Source organism: Elephantulus edwardii, unplaced genomic scaffold (assembly GCF_000299155.1).
Source record: "Elephantulus edwardii isolate Elephantulus edwardi_28Jun2011 unplaced genomic scaffold, EleEdw1.0 scaffold00055, whole genome shotgun sequence".
In the NCBI taxonomy this organism is placed as follows: Eukaryota; Metazoa; Chordata; class Mammalia; order Macroscelidea; family Macroscelididae; genus Elephantulus; species Elephantulus edwardii.
In genome coordinates, this window is record NW_006399805.1 from 13230485 (window position 1) to 13251341 (window position 20857).

The window sequence follows — 20857 nt, forward strand, 5'->3', positions numbered from 1 at the left end:
AATCAGTTCTTCTGCCACTTGTGCTTCTTCTAGCTCTCATATGTGTAGCAAGTGACTGAAAAGACCATGTCCCGAATCAGGTGCACCTTAGTCTTCAAATGGACACCATTGCTCTTCACTATTTTGGAGAAGTCCTTGACAGAGGAATTGCCCAAAGCAATGTGCCTCCTGATTCCTGACGGCTGGTACCAAGAGTGTTGACTGCAGATCCAAGTAAGATGAAACTGCTGACAGTTTCAATTTTTTCTCCACGTATCATGATGTTGCCTATTGGCTCAGGGGTAAGAACCTTTTTCTTCTTGATGCTGAGATGCAATCATACCGAAGACTATAGTCTTTGTTGCTTCAAGTCCTCCTCACTTTGGGCAAGCATCACAGGTGAGGATTAAAACACAACATACAGGATAATGACACCAGATCATAACCTGGTGCTAACTACCTATCAGTGGAATCCCAGCCTTGCCAGTTAGACAGAGCCTTTCTTGGTGGACCCAGTATAAGCCTTAGGGGAGAGGATCAGTAATTTTTTTAAAAAGAAATTATTTTTCATGGAGCTCTGGTGACCTAGTCGCTGCACTGCAATCCCAGAGGTTCGCGGTTCAAATCCAACAGATGTTCTGCTGGAGAAGGAGGGGGCAATCTCCTCCTCTACTAGTCAGATCTGATTTGACGGTACACATAAAAATAATACAGTAAAAAAAAAAATTAAAAACAACAACAAAGAAATTCTTTTTCATGTTCAGGTGATGGTGTATAATGCTGCTATGAACAGTGGTGTACAAATATCCATTTGTATCTCAGTTCTAATTTCCTTGGAACAGCTGGGTCATACGGAGTTTCTATGTCAACTTTTTAAGGCAATGTTAAACTGTCTTCCTGAGTGGTTGTACCATTTTACAATCCCACCAACAGCGTATGAGAGTTCCCACCTCTCCACATCCTCTCCAACATTTGTTGCTTGCTGTCCTACTAAATTTTGCAACTAGCTATTGAGGTAAGATGGTATCTCACTGTGGTTTTGATTTGCATTTCTCTTTTGCCAGTGATTTTGAGCATTTCTTCATTGTCTGTTGGTCACCTGAATGTCTTCCTCAGTGAAAAGTCTTTCCATGTCTTTTATCCATTTTATCAGTCAGCCAAAATGCCCAACCACAACCAAATGGATTGAGAAATTATGGTACAAAATGTAAAACTATGCAGCATGCAGGAACAACAATTTTGCAAAATTTTTAAAAATACTATGTAACCTGAGAGAGACTGGAAAGCATTATGCTGAGTGAACTAACACAGTCTCATAAGGACAGATACTACAAAATACTGTAATTGTAAAAACAGAAAAATAACTAGTAACACATGTACAGGAACTCAAGGGAGGGAGGGGGAACAAAGGGAGTAGGATGGATAGGGAAGAAATCTCAGGGTGGCAGTTTGGTGCATGGAGGGGGAAGCAAATGGGAAGGATCTGAGCAAAAAGACAGGGTATAGATGGGCAAGGTCCAATGGTGATTGATTTTATAAAACATAATGCTGGATAAGAGTATTGAATATACCATGGACTGCTAGAAGAACAAACAGGTTCGTCCTGGAGAGGGTGAAACCGAGCTGCTCCTTGGAGGCAAGGATTCTGAGGCTCTGTCTAACATACTTTGGACATGTTGTAAGGAGGGCTCAGTCCTTGGAGAAGGATGCCATGCTTGGGAGGGTAGAGGGACAGCACAGGAGAGGAAGACCCTCGATGAGATGGACTGACTCAGTGGCTGGGGTAATTGGGGTAGATGTGTCAGAGACAATAAGATTGACACAGGATAGAGCAGGGTTTAGGGTCACTGTGAGTCGAGGTAATTCAATAGCATATAACAACAACAATGCATGAAAATGATTGTATGAAACATAATGTGAATGAAAAATAATGTGAAACAGTGTATATAAACTTTGTAAGCAAACAAATTTTAAAAAATGTAAATAGTAATAATCAAGAAGTTAACATCCAGTATCTGGCAGATAACAGGCAGCAAATTCCCCACTGGCCACAAAGCAGACCTGGGCCACCCCATAACTGAGGGCCCAGGACCAGGGGCACCTACCCACTCCCTGCACCTGCAGCATGTCCACATGGCCTGACATTAACCCTGCCCACCCCATAACTGAGGGCCCAGGACCAGGGGCACCTACCCACTCCCTGCACCTGCAGCATATCCACATGGCCTGACATTAACCCTGCCCAGCAAAGAAACAACAGAAGACTTCGTTTTATAAAACTCTTACACTGTACCAGTCAGATCTGATTTGACGGTACACGCACACAAAATTAAAAAAACAACAACAACAACAACAAAAAACTTGTGCAACAAACTACCTCTGAAAACCTACTGCAGAGTCAGCTTGGGTTGGTTCCGATGCGATGGCACACAACAACAACAGTGTGGTGCCTTATGTGTTGAGCTGCTAATGAAAGCGTCAGCAGTTCAAATTCACCATCAGAAGAAAGTCGAGACAATCTCTTTCCACAAAGATTTACATCCTGGAAACCTGATGGTGGTCTACACGAGTCAGAATCAACTTGAAGGTGCAGAGTTTTGTGTGGCTTTGATTTCCTATGCCGGAATCAATGCCACTGGATTCCAAACGCTAATAGAGTTACCACCCAAGATGGATCAATTTTAGCAGACTTCCTACACACTAAGCCAGATTAAGAAGAGAGGCCTGGTGATCTATTTCAAAATAGCAAATAAAAACCCTATAAAACAACAACAAAAAACAAACAAACAAACACAAAAAATACTCTTACAAAATGGGGAAACAGAAGCATCATCATGCAAGACAGTGTCTGGTTCGGGCACTTCACCTTCCTCTCATAACCAGCTCTCTTTAGGAATGCATATTATTAGGGAGCTCTGGTGGTCTAGTGGCAAGAAGCTGCACTGCAATCCCAGAGGTACATGGTTTGAATCCACCAGATGCTGTGCTGGAGAAGGAGGGGCAATCTCCTCCTTATACCAGTCAGATCTGATTTGACGGTACATATAGAAATAATAAAATAAATTTTAAAAAAAGAATGCATATTATTCTTGTTGTTTATGTGCGGGGGAGTCTGGTAGCTCTCCCTCCAGCAGGTTTTCAGAGACTGTAACTGCATGGGAAGAGATTGCCCATCTTTTCACAGGTCTTGATTCAAACCATTTTTGTTTGGATTGGCAGAGCAACTCCACTCCTTACTCCCTAGACCATCAAGGCTGCCTATGATACACTACAAGCAAAAATACAAACTAACCGTCCTGACAATGTAGCCAAGAACAAAGTATGTGCAATAAATCTTAAAATAGTGGAGACAGACTGAGCACAAGCAGAGCAGAGAGCATAATACATTGTAACACAGTGCAGAGTTCGTCTTACCTCACCCTTTTTAATTGCTCTTTTGTGAAGAGATTCTATGTGAAGTCAGGCAGTGACCACGGGGTGTATAAATTTTTATAAACAAACATGTGAGCTGCTTCTTTAACTAATGCAGTATGAGATCAGAAAAAAAAGACTGTGAAGTCTAGCATCTAAATGAAAAGATTTTAAAATAAAACACAACAGAATTTAATAAAAGGAAAACCACTAATATTCATTGACAGTTGGTCAAAAGCATATATTTTCATTAAAAAAATGCTGGAACCCAGATAAAATCAATATTGGTGGAAACACATGCCTGCCATTCTAGCAGCGATCCAGAGACCCAGACCATTACCATGAGTCTCTCATCCCTGAAAAGCCTCCCACCCAACCCCGGAGGCTCCAGGGCCCCGTGCTGCATCTCCAGGCCCAAAGACGTCTAGATTTAACAGCAGGTTTTTTTCAAAGTGTGCACAGGGAAATCAAAACTGTCAAGTCAATTCGTTCGGGGAGGAAATAAATTGCATGTGGACAAAGCAGAAGTATTAAAAGGCTCTGAACAAACATCTCATACCAAAGTCTATTAAAATAATTGAATTACTGGTGGCCTAAGCGGCCCTGGGAAGCACAGGAGAAACTGCTTCAGGGAAGTAAACAGAGTGTTAATAAACAGGCACGTTCCTGTGAAGCCTTTGGTGCCTGGCATCACGGGAGGCGGTGCCTGGACCAGGGGTGGCAGGACAATGAGGTGCCGCCCTGCATCAGTGAGGATCCAAGGTCTCTCATGAACCCCTGCCATGCACCCCACTCTCCTAACAAGACAGGGCTTATGGGTCTTGAACCCTCTCTCCACTCAACGTCCTGGCCCTGCCTGTTAGGGGCTGAATTGTGTCCCCCTAAAACATGTTCTAAGCCCTATGTTTGTGGACACGATCCTACTTGGTTATGAACTTTTCTTTGTCATGTTAATGAAACTACTAGTGCAGTCCATGTTGTTAAGCCATCCTCTTCTGAGAACATGTAATTTACTCCCCTAAAGATTACAACACAAGGAACCCCACAAGGTGCTTTTGTCCTATGGGGTTGCAATGGGTCGCCATCAGCTCAGTGACACACACAGTAACACTGTGGTGCTGCTGTTGGAAGGAGCCCGGGTCAGCTCTCACTCATACGTGGCAGGCGGACGCACAACACACTGCTGCAGGCTCTTCTGCACCAGCTGCAGGAGCTCTGCTAATCTCAAGTTCATTGCCCCAGTCACTGTTTCAGCCCCTCTCATGGAGCCTTCCTCTCATTTGCTTATTCTCTATCTGACCAAGACTGTTCCCTCCTGATAACATGACCACACTATGACGTCTGGCTCTCCTGGCTTCTAAGGAGCATCCTGGTCACAAGACAGATTCATTGGTTCTTCTGTCAGTCCACGTTTTATACAAGACTCTTCATTAATATCACAACTCAGAAGCATGGATTCTACTTCACTCTTCCTTATGCATCAACCAACTTTCACATGCATAGGAAGACACAGAATATAGTATGGCTTGGGTAAAGCTCACCTTAGTCCTCAAGGTGGCATCCTTGCTCACTAGAGCTATAAAAGGGTTCTCTGTAACAGATTTTCCCAATGTAACATATTCTTTGATTTCTTGCTGCTGCTTTCCATGCGTGTTGATTATGAATCAAATGGCAACTTTAATCTGGTCTCTTTTTCCCCCATGATTTTGTTACTGATTCAGTTGAGATGATTTTTGTTTTAGTTGAGGTATCATCCCTACTAAAAGTTCAAGTCCTCAAGCTTCATTATTAAGCGCTACTAGTCTTCCCTGTTTTATTATCATTTTTTCTTTTCACTTTAGCTATTCCACATTCCAGAGTGAATTTCAGAGTCTTTTTGGACCTCCACCTTGGTCTTGCTTTCTAAGGTGTGGTTCCTGATGCCCGCTCCCCCCCCCCATCTCCTCCTGTCTTCTGTCATTAGTGTCCAGTGAGTCAAATCTAACCTCCGGATGGCCTCTAACTTCAGGTGGGATATGCTCAAGGTCACAGCTGTCTTTATAAAAAAGTTACTCTTCAAGTTGGACTTGACTGTGAGTAACAGGTGCTCTGCTTTCCAGTGTTGCCCTCCCCGCCCCATCCTCACCGTCTGCTGTGTTCAAGCCCAGCAGTCACGATGGCAAGCCAACTCAGTGCGGCCTTCCTCTTTCACTGACCTTTAATTTTCCCAACATGATGCCTTTTTCTACGGACTGGTCTCTCCTGACAACATACTCAAAATCTGTAAGACCAGACCAAGTTTCACCATCCTTGACTCTAAAGACACCCTGTTGTACTACTTTCTTCCCCAACACAACTCAAAAGCATCACTTCTTCAGTCTTCCTTATTTATTCACTGTCCAACTTTCACAAGCATATTGAAGCAATGAAAACCCCACAGCCTGGGCAGAACGCACTCGTCTTTAAAGCTACATCCTTGTTCCTTGTTGTTGCAAACGGTTGTTGAGTCAACTATGACTCCCAGCAACCCTATGAGCAACTGCTCTGAACCGCGCCCTGCCTTCCCCAACCTCAGGGTCCAGCCACACTCACGCCCACTGTCACAGTCACTCCTCAATCCATCTCGTTCAGAGTCTTCCTCTCTTTCACTGACCCCAACTTTTCCTACTATGATGTCTTTTTCCGAGGCTGAGCCCCTCCTGACAGCATGCCCCAAGGATGGGGACCAACTGTCACCGTGCAAGACAGATGTTGGTTCCTTTGACACTCCACCGTGCACTCGATACCCTTTACCAACACCACAATTCAAGGGCATCAATTCTTCTCTGGGCTTCCTTATTCAGTCAAGTCAGTCCAAAGCAAATTCCAACTCACAGCCACCCTTCTGAGGCTGTAAATCTATACAGTAGGTGAATGCTCACCATTCTTCCTCAGTGTGGACGATGGATTCAAACCACCAACCTCTTAGTTAGCAGCCAGATGCTTTATGTATCACTCTTCCAGAGCCCCTTTATTTCAGATGGCAGTGCCAAAAAGGAAGTGAGTATTCAACCAGCGCAGTGCCCTCCGGGTGAGGGCCTCCTCACCTCCCGGCACCCGAGAGGCAGGTCACCGCTCTCCCTCCACCCTGCCTCCTCCCCCTCTGCTCCTCCGCATCTCAAATCCACGGTGTCCGAGTCCTTCTGCTGATGGTGAACAACTGTCCTGTAACACCACACACACACACACACACACACACACACACACACACACACACACACGAGTGTGCCCACACGGAGAATCCTCACATTTTTTAGAAGGCTCTTCATGCATTTTCAGGGGCATCATATCCCACATGAACAGTAGAATCCTCTTTAGATTTTGTTCATATTTATCATTTTTTATAATAACCATGACAGACTCAAAATAAATGTCCCTCACTTAACGGCTCATACAGTCCAGGCCTAAATGCAGCAGAAAACAAATTCTATTTCCTTCCCTGGCATTCATTATAAAGCTGGGAGCAGACTCTCCAAGGAAAAAGCTTGCTAGCCACACTGCAAATGTTCACAGGCTCACAGTCAGAACTGTGCGTAGCTGGGGTGGGACTTCCAGAAGCTTCCGCCAGCATCTTCTCCTCCCTACACCACTGGGCACCCCCACTGGACACTGGCCTTGAACAGATGCTTCCTCTCTCTTCACACCAGCACAAGAGACGACTGTGACCCTGCATGAGGCATGGCCGGCCCCCCTCACTCCAGCACACAGAGACATGGCATGGCCCCCCTCAAGCAAGCACACAAGGGCATGGCCTGGCCCCACTTAGGTCAGCACAGGGAGGTGTGGCCTGGCCCCCCTCAGGCCTGCACACAAAGACATGGCCTGCCCCCCATACGTCAGCATAGGGAGGCACTGCCTGGTCCCCCTCACTCCAGCACAAGGAAGCATGTACTAGGACTCTAATAGAACAGAAAACATTTGGAAGAGCTACTTGAAATTTGCCACCTGCTCTAGAACACATTTAAGCATCTCTTGAATTTAATTAATAGTGTGTAACATGTTGAGCTGCTAGTTCAAATCCACAGCCCTCTGAGGAGAAAGATGTGCAGTCAGCTCCCTAGAGTTACAACATCTGAAACTTGATGGGCGGGTCACAGAGTCGGACCCAACTCGATGGCAGAGCGCTGGGTGTGGGCATCAGACGCAGACACCAACGGAAAGGTTCTCTGTGCCAGGGAAGGAGGAGTGCCTCCAGGGCCTCCGGCTGGAAGGGAACGTGCTACTGGCTATGCTCAGTTGTGCCATGTAACCCCAGTGACTAATTTCCACACTACGTCTGGACTCTGATCTGTCTTTGCAATGTATCCGTCTGCCTAATCAATGAGGTAAACTGTACAGCAGAGCAGTGCATGGTCTACAGGGACAACTACCGTCAGTGTGCACACTGCCTCCTAACTCGACTCTGTGTCTTGTAAATTTATAAGGAGATAACCACAAGTGCCTTCCAGGCTGATAAAGTCACCAGGATTTACGGAGCGCGGATGAGAGGTGGGGCTGTTGCAGGCATAGGGTGGCAGTGAAAACCCAGGCGTCCTTCAAAAAGATGACAGAAGACACTCCAGATGAATAAAATGCATAGTGGCACAGAGAGCCGAGTTCTCCGGAGGAAAGAGAGCAGGGCAGAGGGACGGGAGCGTCACAGGGTGGATGTGGCACTAAGACTATGTCAGAACTACCACAAGGAGGAGGCTTTGTCAAACAGAAAGACATTTCCTCCTTTTAGGATGCTGACAGCCACATCTAGGACCTGGCCGAGGGCCAGTCCGTCCATCCGCTCAGGTCAGGCACTATCCCCATGCCCTGAGCTCCTCACAAGCACCCTCCCTCCCTCAGTGCTGTCTTCTGCCTGTGTCCAGCCGCGTTTATGGTCACCTGACCGGCTTCCAGCACTTACGGCCTGCCCACTCAGAGAATGTGCTCAGGGTCTGTTCGATGGTGACAGTCACAGTAACCATGAAACAATCACAATGTAAAGGAGAAGCAAACCAAACCCCATCCCACAGTGGAGCCTCTTCCCTGGAACAGAGAACCCCCTCCCTTTCCAAAGGGTGGAGGGGCGGGGATTCCAGTGCATACTTGGCGGGGGCATAATTCAATCCATAGTGACCCCCAAAGTGCTCCAAACAAACCACAATGAAGGAGACATAGCTTCTCCTGGGAGGGTGGGGGAATTCTGGGGGGCATCTCAGCAGTGTCCGAGGGGGAGGACAAGGTGGGCACCACAGACAGAGGACCAGTGGGTGAGACCCCAGCACTGGCACAGGAGGGGCACAGAGTCCTGGCCAGGTGAATGGGGACGAGAGCTCCCGGTGACAGAGAGCGCAGGGAGGCACAGTGTCAGCCAGCCCAGGCCACCTAAGTAAGTGATGACCCAGGCCTCACCCTCCATCAGCGGGAGGCGCTGGACACTCGGATGCCCAGCCCTCCCTGAAGTGCCCTCTGACGTGGCTGTTCGGGGCCTTCCTGCCCAGAGCCCGATCACTGCCCTCTGGGAAGCTGGGCGGGTTCTGAACGTCTGGCTCAGCCCGGCACATTCACGTTAAAATGAAATCACACAGCTCTGTGCTCGCTAACCAAGCTGTGCTCTTCCGCATTAGGTCCGCAGCAGCCAGGGCTCCTGAAGTGCCAGACTTCTCAAAGCCAAGACGTGCTTGAGACTAAGATGAGGGGGTCTAATGAAGACGGCTTGAGTCTGCAGGGAGCAGAAGAGGCTCGCACTCTGCATTTGCATGTGAACAGCAGGTAGGGGGTGGGCGCTGCCAGAGCTGAGGGGGAGGGGTGCTAAAGGGGGGTGTGGGACTAGGGGGGTGCTCTGAAGTGGGGTGTGGAGCTGAAGGGGAGGGTGACTTGCGCTGGGATGCAGAAGGGGGGTTATACTCGACACTCTCCTTGCTCGGGGTCTGTCAGCCCCCAGAGCACCAGCCCCTGTCGTTTGATTGTACTTCACAGCACAGCACACTCTTCGCAAGCTCGTGTCAAATCTGGTGTCCCTTTGAGGGCTGGGACCCACTGTCCCGAGCACCAGGCTGTGACACTTGCCTCAGCACAAAACCAGCTCAGTGTGCCGTGGCCACACTGAAGCGGCCCAGCAGAGAGGATCACAAGTACTCAAGGAAGTGATTAAAAATTGACAGGCACCTCTTCATTTAATGTCTACAAAAGTCAGGGCAAATCCTACCACTTTTCTGCTTTACCAAAGGAAGATCTAAGGGCGAGCAGCGTTAACCTCCTCCAGTCAGTCACAAGGGGCAGAACCAGGCCACGAGCCAGGCCACGTCTGCAGCCCCTCCAGCCTCCATGTCCAGGCAGGGTGCCTGCTGGTGCCAAGAGCTCCATGCAGGGTCTGTTCCCCTTCTGACTGAGGAAACACTGGACTTGGGAAAGGAGGGGTGAAAAGCCTCAATGACAGGCTGGGGACCATGGAGCATCCAGCACAGGGCAGGAAGGTGAGAAGCTTCAGGGAACAGCGGAGAGAAGGCAAAGTCAAAGTCAACCGGGCAGATGTTTCAGTGCTGAGACATGCTGTCGCTCTTAATGTTTCCTCATTAACAATTTGCTTTATTTATACCCCCCCCCATACTAACCTATTCAATTGTTGTTGCCCTGGACGTGCTCACCAAGTTATGTCAAGAAATCTGGAGAACAACCACCTGGCCTACTGACTGGAAGAGATCTATATTTGTTCCCATTACAAAGAGGTGATCTGACAGAGTGTGGAAAAATATCAAATATCAAACAGTATTGATATCACATGCAAGCAATATTCTACTAATTATCCGAAAACGACTGGAACAGCACATCAACAGAGAACTGCCAGAAGTGTAGGCTGGATTTAGAAGAGGCTGTGGCACTAGGGATATTATAACTAATGTCAGATGGATCTTGGCTGAAAGCAGAGAGTACCAGAGGAATGTCTGTGTTTCAGTGACTGTGTGGATCACAACAAACTGTGGCTGACTCTGAGAAGAATGGGAATCCCAGAACACTTGATTGTGCTTATGCAAAACCTATACTTGGACCAGGAGGGAGTCATCAGAACAGAGCAAGAAAACACTGAATAGTTCAAAATTGGGAAGGGTGCACACCAGGGATGTATCTTATCTCTGTATATTTTCAATCTATATGCCCAACAGATTATCTGGAAGGCTGGGCTCTATAAGAAGTGTGGCTTCAAGATTAGAGTAGACTCATCAACCATCTGAGTTATGCAAATGACACAACCCTGCTTGCTGAAGTTGAGGAGGACCTGAAGCACTTGCTGCAGAAAGTCAAGGACTACAGCCTTCAATATGGATTGAAGTTCAACATCAAGAAAACAAAGATTCTAACCACTGGGCCAATTGGCAGCATCATGACGGATGATGAAGAGACTGAGATTGTTCACAGCTTCAGTTTGCTTGGCTCTACAATCAACACTCTTGGCACCAGCAGCCAGGAAATTAAAAGACGAATTGCACTGGGAAAGTCTGCTGTCAGAGACCTCTCCAAGGTACTGAGGAGCAACGATGGCAGTCTGGAGACTAAGGGGTGCATGATACAGGCCATTGTCTTTGCCATTACTTGCTATGCATCAGAGAGCTAGACAATGACTAGAGATGATAGAAGGATAGTTGATGCCTTTGAGCTTTGGTGCTGGAGAAGAGTACTGAATATACCATGGACTGCTAGGAGAACAAACAAGTTCATCCTAGAGAGGAAGAAGCCAGGCTGCTCCTTGGAGGCAAGGATTCTGAAGCTTCATCTGACATACTTTGGACATGTTGTAAGGAGGATTCAGTCCTTGGAGAGGGATGTCATGCTTGGGAGAGTGGAGGGACAGCACAGGAGAGGAAGACCCTCGATGAGATGGATTGATTAAATCACTGGGGTAATGGGGATGGGCGTGTCGGAGACAATAAGATTGGCAAGGGATAGAGCAGGATTTAGGGCTGTTGGACATATGGTCGCTATGAGTCGCGGCAACTCAACGGCACATAACAAACTCCACCTATGAAAATACATAAGGACAGGACTGACTCTTTGCTGCCCTCTTCACATCTAAGGCAGGGTTCACGGAACGCTTTGTCATAAGGCTGGACTGGCAGACATCAACTGCTGCTCTGTAATCCCAAAGGGACATGGTTCAAATATACCAGCTGTTCCATGAGAGGCTAGGTAAGCTCTTCCCAGTGATTTCCTGCCTCTGAGAACCCACTGGAGGGTCAGGGACAGGTCGCCTCAACTTGACAGCACACAGCAGCAGCAACAACTAACACAAGGGCTGGTGATTCACAGCCCCGCACAGTGCCAGGGAAGCGAAGCCTGGTGACCTGCTTGTGTGAAGACCACAGGCTGCGCGGTTCCCCTCAGTGATGGGAAGGACAGGCGAGTCAAGGTGACACAACAGCAATGGTCCATACACAACTGCCAGAAGTTCAGGCTGGCCTTAGAAGAGGTCGTGGCATCAGGGATATCATTGCCGATGCCATCAGACGGGTCCTGGCTAAAAGCAAAGAATACTAGAAGAATGTCTATTTGCGTTTTACTATTTTACTGTGTGGCTCATAACAAGTTATGGCTGGTACTGAGAAGAATGGGAATCCCAGAACACTCACTTGTGCCCATTTGAAACCTACTCCTAGCGCAAGAGGCTGCTTTGCAAGCAGAACAAGAGACACCACATGGTTTAAAATTAAGAAGGGTGTGTGTCAGGGTTGTATCCTTTACCCAAACTTATTCAACCTGTACACTGAGCAAATGATCTGAGAAGCGGGGCTCTATGAAGAATGTGCCATCAGGATCAGAGGAAGACTCCTCAATAACCTACATTATGCAGATGCCACAACCTTGCCTGCTGAAAGTGAGGAGTCTTCAATCCAGATTATATCTCAACATCAAGAAAACAAAAATTCTCACCACTGGATTGTTCATGACAGATGGAATAAAGATTGAAACTGTGAACAATTCCATCTTCCATGGATCCACAATTAACACCCTTGGTACCAGCAGTCAGAGCAGGAGATCAGATGTATTGCACTGGGGAAAGTCTGTAGTCAGAGACCTCGTCAATGAGGAGCAATGATGTCAGTTTGTGGACCAAGGTGGGTCTCTGATTCAGTTCATGGTCTTTTCAATCACTTGCTGGGTATCTGAGAGCTGGACAACAAATCAGGATGACAGAAGACTTGATGCCTTTGAGCCATGATGTTGGAGAAGAGCACTGGACATGCTGTGGACAGCCAGAAGAACAGACAGGTCCTGGACGTGCAGTCTTAAAGGCAAAGGGGATAAAGCTTCATCTCACATACTCTGGGCATGTTGCTAGGAGAGGCTATCCTTGGAGAGGGACATCATGCTTGGAAAGGTGGAGGGTCAAAGACCTTCTATGAGATAGACTGACACAGTGACTGCTGCAATGGGCTCGAGGGGATCAGAGTCGGTGAGCATGGCACAACTTCAGAGTTATTGTTCATACGGTCACTAGAGTCACCCTCAATGACAGGACCTAACCACAACATTTCATATAAAAAAAATCAGAGAGACATATAAGCAAAGCAACCTCCTAAAAACAAAAGATCCCAAAGAAATGAGGGCGCAGGAAGCACGTAAATGAAAGTTGAGCCAGAAGTTGAAGGCAAAGGTTCAGCCCCGATAGGAGAGGAGATGGGGCCACACACCAAGCCAGGAGAGCATGGCTGGCCTGTGGCCTCGAGTGCTGCCACATTTCCAACCCCTCAACCCGCACCACTCCACATGCCAGGTGGTGGGCGATTCCCACGCTCACATGCAGCAGGAAGGCATCTGCTACGAGCTAACTCTTCCCCTCGCTGGCAGCTTAAAGGCGCAGGGATTGCTCCATCTCTGAGACCACACCGAGAGCGGGCCTGCCCCCACATGCGGCCACAGCAAACTCCAGTGCACGTGTCTGCTCGCAATGTGAATGTCCTGTTCATCATGCCCGCGTATATGATGTTGTCGTGTTCTCACACCTTGTTCACACGCCCTATTACAGAGGCGTCACTGCATAGGTAATTCCACAGCGTCCCTACACCTTGTTCAGACATTTATACATCCTCTATTACGTATGTATCACTTTGTACATAACCTTATAAAGTTATTTTTCTCAGAGTAGTTGTTTAAAATGATTAAATATAGCCTCAGATTTAAGGAAAAAATACAACTCAAGCTCTTTCCTTTGAGAGAAAAACAGAGGAGGAAACAAAAGATTTAAATCCTCAAGGCAGAAATGAAGACACAATTTTTCTGAGGAGCTGGCGCCCAGCTTTGCTGAGAGCGAGTGTGCTCAATTATCTAAGTTATTGCCTTCAGAATCGGGCTGCAGCCAGCCAACCGTGAGATGCCCGATTTTCTTTTCTAGTCTGCTCACCCTCGGTCCAAAATCCATTACCCACTCAGCACTGATACTTCATCCTAAACTAAAGGGCCTACGTTATTTTTGGTGAGGAGCTTATAAACAAAAAAATTTGTGATTTTTTTCTACAAAGAAAGGTTTACAAAGGGAATTCATGAAATCTCTAAGCTGACTTCTCCAAGCCTTCTGGCATACAATTTCCCCTTGGTTTGTTGAATATTTTGCTTGCTATACCATCCGAGTCAACAACACTTAACCACTGCTAAATGAGACTAGTGCTGTTATATCTGCAGAAACATTCTTCCGTTTGCACACCACTCTTTTGTCAATGTGCTGGGTTTGCTATGATGCTGAACCTTGTGCCATGGGGATATTAAATACCATAATGGGTTTCCCAATGTGGACAGTGTTTGGTGGAGCACCCAATTGTAAAACAGGTTAGGAAGCAGGAGTGGCATCCACTTCCTAAACCACATGCCTCTGGAAACTCTATGAACCTGGAGAAACAGTGATAGGCTGTGGAAAGGCATTAGGTCTTTTGTTCATAGAGTCGCTATGAGTCAACCTCAACTTGATGGCAATCAACAACAACAACATACCATTTGGGGGGTCAAACTCTCAAGAATCTGAAATAAGAATATTTAACTAGGAACATCCAAAGACTGTAAGGTTTGTAAGGTCTGGAATATAAACTGTGAGATGTTGAGAACTTAGAACTTGTACATTCAATGTCAGCAGGCTCTCTCTCCACACGCCGCACGTGCACAAGTGAACACCTCAGGGAGACTGGCTGGTGCTGAGGAGGTGAGCAGGCACACGTCAGCATGTATGTGCACACGTGCAGCTGTGTGCAGCCAGAGTGCTCCTCAGGAGCAGAGATGGTGACATGTCCCCTCATACCGTGGGCACGTTCCCTGAGCAGGTGAGCTGGCCAAGGAGCGAGAACCACGCACCTACGGGCAGGCAGCTGGCTTGCTGGTGAGGCGAGTGTCTGCAGTGACACAGCTAACATTCTGGGCTGGGGGTCCCTGCAGAGGACACTCTGGCACTGACAGGCAGAGTTGAGGGGACTCAGCAACACTCATCCAAGGAGGGCAGACACTGGGCAGGGAGAGGCCAGGATCTGCAGCCTGACTGTCCCAGATGCCGAGATGGAACCTATAACTTCTCGGATCTGTCACACTCGAGTCCACTGCTCAGTCACTGGGTCAGTCACCGGCCCTCCACCTGTCCAAGCATGGTCTCACTGAGTGTGTCGGAGATGAGAATGGTACAGGACAGAGTTCTGTGTTCACAGGGTCACCAGGAGTCATACCTGCATCGAACAGCTTTCCTGATGAACCCCATAACTGTGAGAGTGGGCTCTGGGTACTGTGTGGTCACTGTAGTGAACCCTCAGTCCCAGTAGGGAAGCAGAGTATCATGGGAGAGATGGCTGGTGGCAGTGGTAAAAGGCTGGTCAGTGCAACTTCCAACCAGGTGTCCCCTGGGGTCTGGACTCATGGCCTCTGACACGAGGGGCGAGAAAGATCTTGGCCAAAAGCAGCTGGAAGCTCCTCCCTGGTCCTGCTGAACTAGTGACGACCATGGGCCTTGATGCCAAGAGAAGAAACCTTCTGGCAAGTGAGCCTACTTCAGCGTCTGGCCAGCTGTGCAGAGGTGCCCGTGTCCCCCACCCCCAGTCCACAGCACAGCCCTCTGTCTATTTCCCGGGACTGGCTGACCAGAGTTTAGTGACCCTTAGCATCAGTCAAGCCCTTCCCCCCAGTCCCACGTGGACCTCCACAGCCTCCTGCTCCGGGGGCTCTGTGGACCCGGCATGTTCTCCAGGTCTGTCAGCTGACCCACAACAGGAGGTGTCACAGGACCCTCTTTCCTGGTATCCACAGCAGCTGAGCCCAGACACCAGGGCCCACTTGCCAACCCTCCAATGCCAGACTGCCCAGTCCTCAGCCTCTGCCCAAGGGGCTGGGTCTCCACCCACATCCATGGATGGTGGCCACTCATCCAGCTTTTTAGAGGGTAACATCTGAGGTTCTCTCAGCTCTTGTTATGTGGTGTCAACTCCAACTCACAGTGACTGTATGTACAATAGCTCTGAACCCTGCACTACTCTGAGTCAACCTTATTGTCTCTGACATACCTACCCCCATTACCCCAGTCACTGAGTCAATCCAACACATCGAGGGTTTTCCTCTTCTGTGCTGTGCCTCTATCCTTCCAAGCATGACGTCCCTCTCCAAGGACTGGTCCCTCATTGAACATGCGGGGAGTGGATGTCGGATGGAGCTTCTATATCCTTGCTTCCAAGGAGCAGCCTGGTTTCATTCTCTCCAAGATGAATCTGTTTATTCTCTTAGCAGTCCATGGTATATTCAAGCCTTTTCTCTAGCACAACTCAAAGGCATCGATTCTTCTTCTATCATCCTTAGTCACTGTCCAGCTCTCTAATCCATAGCAAATAATTGTGAAGGCCATGGTCTGGATCAGGCATACCTTAATCTCTAGACTGACATCTGTCTTCAGTCCTCTGGAGAGGTCTCTTGACAGCAGACTTTCCCAGTGCAATTCATCTTCTGATTACCTGGCTGCTGGTACCAAGAATGCTGATTGGGGAGCCAAGCAAACTGAAGCTGTCAACAATCTCAGTCTCTTCACTGTCGATCAAGATGCTGCCAATTGGCCCAGCAGTGAGAATCTTTGTTTGCCTGATTTGAGCTTCAATATTGAAGACTGCAGTCCTTGACCTTCTGCAGCAAATGATTTAGGTCCTCTTCAGTTTCAGCAAGCAGGGTCGGATCATCTTCATAACTCAGGTGGCTGATGAGTCTTCCTCCAATCCTGATGCCACACTCCTCCTCATGGTGCCCAGCCTCCCGGATGATCTGTTCCGGATATAGATTGGAAAGCTCCTAGTACTTAGTGAAAGGCCATTTATCATACTTTCAAGTATAAGAATGGGCTGGATATAAGAATCTATGAAATCAACAAGAACAGAGAAAATTATGAATGCACTAAATAATGAATGCACCCTACCTTCTTTGCTCTTCCTTTCTACACCCACAAGTCTCAGCAGCACCTGTAAACAGCCCAAAGCTTATTTCCTATGTTATGCTATTTGACCATTATCAATTTCTGCTACTTTACTTCGGGTTATGAAATGAAAGAGAATCAAATCCTGCAGGCTTGAGGGGGTATTGACCATGAAAAGTTTGTTTCTAAGGTCTGCACGGATTAATAAAAACACTGGCTCACATCCAGACTACTGTCTCTTGGGAATCTACAGTTGCTTTAATAAGAATTTTTGTCAGGTCTAAAACTCTAGCTTATGCTATAAATAATATGCCAGCAGAGGATAAAGATTATAGACCTCCATTTCTGAAATGCTGAAGAATATTGTGGTTTATACAGGAAACAGTAAACACGTCAGAAGGATACATATTCAGGTTCACAGGAGAAACATATGTCTCCATCTACAAGGTCGCTATAAATGATAGCTGACTTTTTCTCCCTTCACAGCCAAGATCAACTGTAGCATAAAGCACATGATACTTTGTTCAGACCATAAACTACCCAAGACAATATGTGCACATGAATGTAGCCATGAATAGGTCTCTGCAAGTGCCAGTTATCTGCACCATAAATTTCCAACAGCTCATTACAAACAAAACCCAGGAACAAGATTCAGAATTGCACAGTTCTAAAAGATAGGTCATAGGTCATGGCTGATAACTTCTCTACATAGCCAGAGGAGGGGGCTACTGGCTGTAACAACATGGCATTGGATAAAGTGAGGGCAAAATAACATTCAGAGTGTGTGTGAGTGATAAACTGTCAACAAATGTATCTCTAAGTAATTCCCAGATATCATGCTGATCATCTCCTCTCCAAATATTCCAGAATAGATTTCTGAATTCTTCAAAAATTATACAGACACACAGTATTATCACACCTTCACAAAAAGGTTGCTCAAAATATTCATTTCCTGGCCATCTTAAAAAGAAAAAGAAAGAAAAAGAAAAGCTTTTTACATTTGGTTCCTTCCAAGGAGGACTCAAAGTTCCACACATAGCCCTCAATGTCTTGAATCCAGGCTTTCCTTTCACTTATTTCTGTTTTCTTACAATTTCTACAGAGGTATGTTATTGGGTATCATGGCCCCAGCCCACAGCAAGCCCATACACACAGGAAGAGAGCACAGGCCCTGTGTCACCCCCACAATCACTGCCATGCTCTGTCAGTGCGTCTCATCGCGGGCCCTCCTTTGTCACCGACCCTCACTTCATCAAACATGAAGTCCTTCCGCCCCTAAAATGCCCGAAGTCTGAGACGCCGTCTTGGTACGTGCTTCGAAGGGGCCCTCGGTCTCGGCACGTGCGAAGGGGCCCTCGGTCTCGGCACGCGCTTCGAAAGGGCCCTCTGGCTGCTCTTCTTCCCGGCGGACAGGCTGGTTCTGCCGGCAGTCCAAGTTTCAGCCGCAGTGCTCTCAACAGTCCACACTTCAGAGGCATCACTTCTCTTTCGAGCTTCCTTCTTCCATGTCCAATTTTTGTATCCATAGAAGGTGATACAAAATACTATGGCTAGAAGCAAGTATACCTCAAATCTAAAAGCGACATCTTTTGATTTTGACTACTTAAACAGGTCATTTGTAGCAGAAGTGCTCAATGCAAACTTCATCCATATATAAATATAAAATATATCTATTACCTGAACTTCTCTTGAGCAGTTAGGTTACCACTGCCTGCCTCCTCCTCCTCCCAGCTGTGTGGTCAGGAGTTGAACGCCGTGGCTAGTTCCCCAGGCAGCCCTGGAGGGAGCAGTGCAAGGATGAAGGGAGGACGGGGTCCCTCCTGGGGCTGTACACTTATTGTCCTGGGCTTGTGCAGAGGCCAGGGCCCCCCAGAAGCACTGAGCTGAGCCCAGTGTGGCCTCGAGCCCAGAGGATGGCCTCCACAGAACACTGGGACCCCCTTTCTGATGGCTTCACAGAGAGGAGCAACGCATCTGGCCACGGCCGGAGTATCTCAGCATGGCACACCAGCTGGCCCCCCTACTGGGAACAGCTCCCATCACCCCTCATGCAGCCTGATGTACAGCAGAAGTTCCAGGCATGGATGTCTCCCCTGCCCTGGAAACCTCCAACAGCTGCTGTCCTCCTTGGGTTCCATCTGCTCCCGGGAGGGAGGCAGGCAACGCAGAATGCTCCGTCATCTGCTCTTCCTACACCCAACTCTCCTGACTCTGCCTTATCCTCATGCAGTCGGCCACCACTGCTGTCCTGTGGTAACTCCTGCACTGAAGGGACCATCTTCAAAAGGTGAAGTGCTGCACTCCCAACCCAGAGGTGGAGGTTTGGTTTGGAGACGTTCACTCTGTACAGCGGGGCAGGACAGTCAGTGGACCTTGTTTTATCCTGCCTGCCAACTTTTGTTCAAAGTCCAAAAAGAGAAGGCACTGAGGTGAGGAGTGACAGACTGATGGCTGACTGCACACCAGCCACACTGGCAGGAGGCAGCAGTGGAAGCAGTGACGTCCCCCTAACTTCGGCCAGTGATCCGCATCCACTGACACAGAAGCAGGACCTTCTCAAAAAGATGCTCAGGTGTCGAGGGCCAACACAGCGCCACAAGGACACTTCTGACTGTACTTGAGGGGCAGAAAGTAAGCCCAGGAGCCGCCTGAGATGCCAGCTTAGGCCGAGGGGTACACAACACCATATGTGTCCAACATGAGGCCTCTCAGCTAGCAGTGCGACCCTCCACCCTGCACCCCACCAGAGCTTCCGAATCGACTGCAGGACACGCCACTGAAGTGTCTCATACATCCACCCACCAAGCAGTGTCAGGCCCGATTCACAGTGACCCTCCCCTGGGTCCCACATGTAAACCTTCACGAGAACAGGCTGTCCATCCTTGCCCCACACACCAGTGGTGGATTCAAGCCGTCAACCTCTGCGCCCCTTGGCCCACAGGTGACGTAAAGTGATCAGCTCATCACGGGGCCTTTAGAGGTGATGCTGTCCTGAGGGGGGCCGTGCGTCCAGATGACTCGCTGGACTCACACCTCAACTGAAGCTGGAGGGCGGCCAGCGAGAGTGCCCGCCTCCTACCACTTACAGACCATGGACTTGCCTGTAACCAGAGAGGAAACCGACTCCCAGCGACCCTGAAGGGCAGAGCAGACATGCTCACAGGTTCCCACAACTGTAAATCTGCCCACCAGCAGGGTAACAGTTGGTCCACTGTGCAACCAGGACTCCACTGGACTGGCCAGTGCTCCACATGGCGTGAGTCAAGTCCTTCAAGCCGATCTATCTCTCTCTCACACAGAAATAAGCGTTTGTTAAAACTGCACGTGGACAGCACACAGGGAAGGGGCCAAGCACAGAGAAGTCACCGTGACACTCTGTCCTCCTGCTCCGGTGTAGGCAGGTGACTCTGAGGGTCCCTGAGCGCTGACTCCCTCCCCAAGCACTGACAACGGAGTGACTTTGACCAGTGTGGTAAACAGTCACAGTACAGAGCATCCAACCCTCATTGAACCTGCACGAGGCGATGGCCACACTGTCGGTCCAGGCTGACCGCACAAGTGGCTATTACCTGCTGGTCGACCTCACGCCACCTGGACCTGGTGCAATCCTTGTCTTCACTGCTCAGCACAAGGTCAACACCTGCTGACAGCTAGGTCTGGCAACATCCAAATACCTTTCCCCCCAAAAAAGAAAAAAGGGTGGGACTAGCTAGAGAATTAGCCTCACAAAACTACCCGGAGTTTAAATGCTTTTTCCCTTTTACTTGCAAATTACCTCAGATTGCTGTATTCTTCACTTTCCACATTTTGACAGGTCATGATCTGTTTTGAAGCTATGGGGATACAAACCACCTCCAAGTCAGACCACTCTTGATTGCAAAATCCAAGTCCCTTCTCTACCTCCAACCCCTACCAATCAGCTTTATGCAAATCACAACAGAACTGAATGTAACACAAAACTTCCATTTACCAACTGGAAATTTTAAAAAAGAAAAAAGGGCTTTCCTTTCAGAGTCTATTGTTACAAAGTTAAAATTGTTACACCATGACTTAATCTAGGGAGCC

The 20857-nt window shown here is 48.1% G+C and overlaps 1 protein-coding gene across 1 annotated transcript in view; it reads right to left on the reverse strand.

Annotated features, from left to right (window-relative positions):
- LOC102850012 overlaps window positions 1-20857 on the reverse strand; it is a 95277-nt gene that overhangs the window by 67029 nt on the left and 7391 nt on the right. The window contains exon 6 of the mRNA XM_006887274.1: window positions 18051-18212. Coding sequence (XP_006887336.1) covers window positions 18051-18212 — 162 coding nt within the window. The remainder of the gene's footprint in view (window positions 1-18050; window positions 18213-20857) is intronic.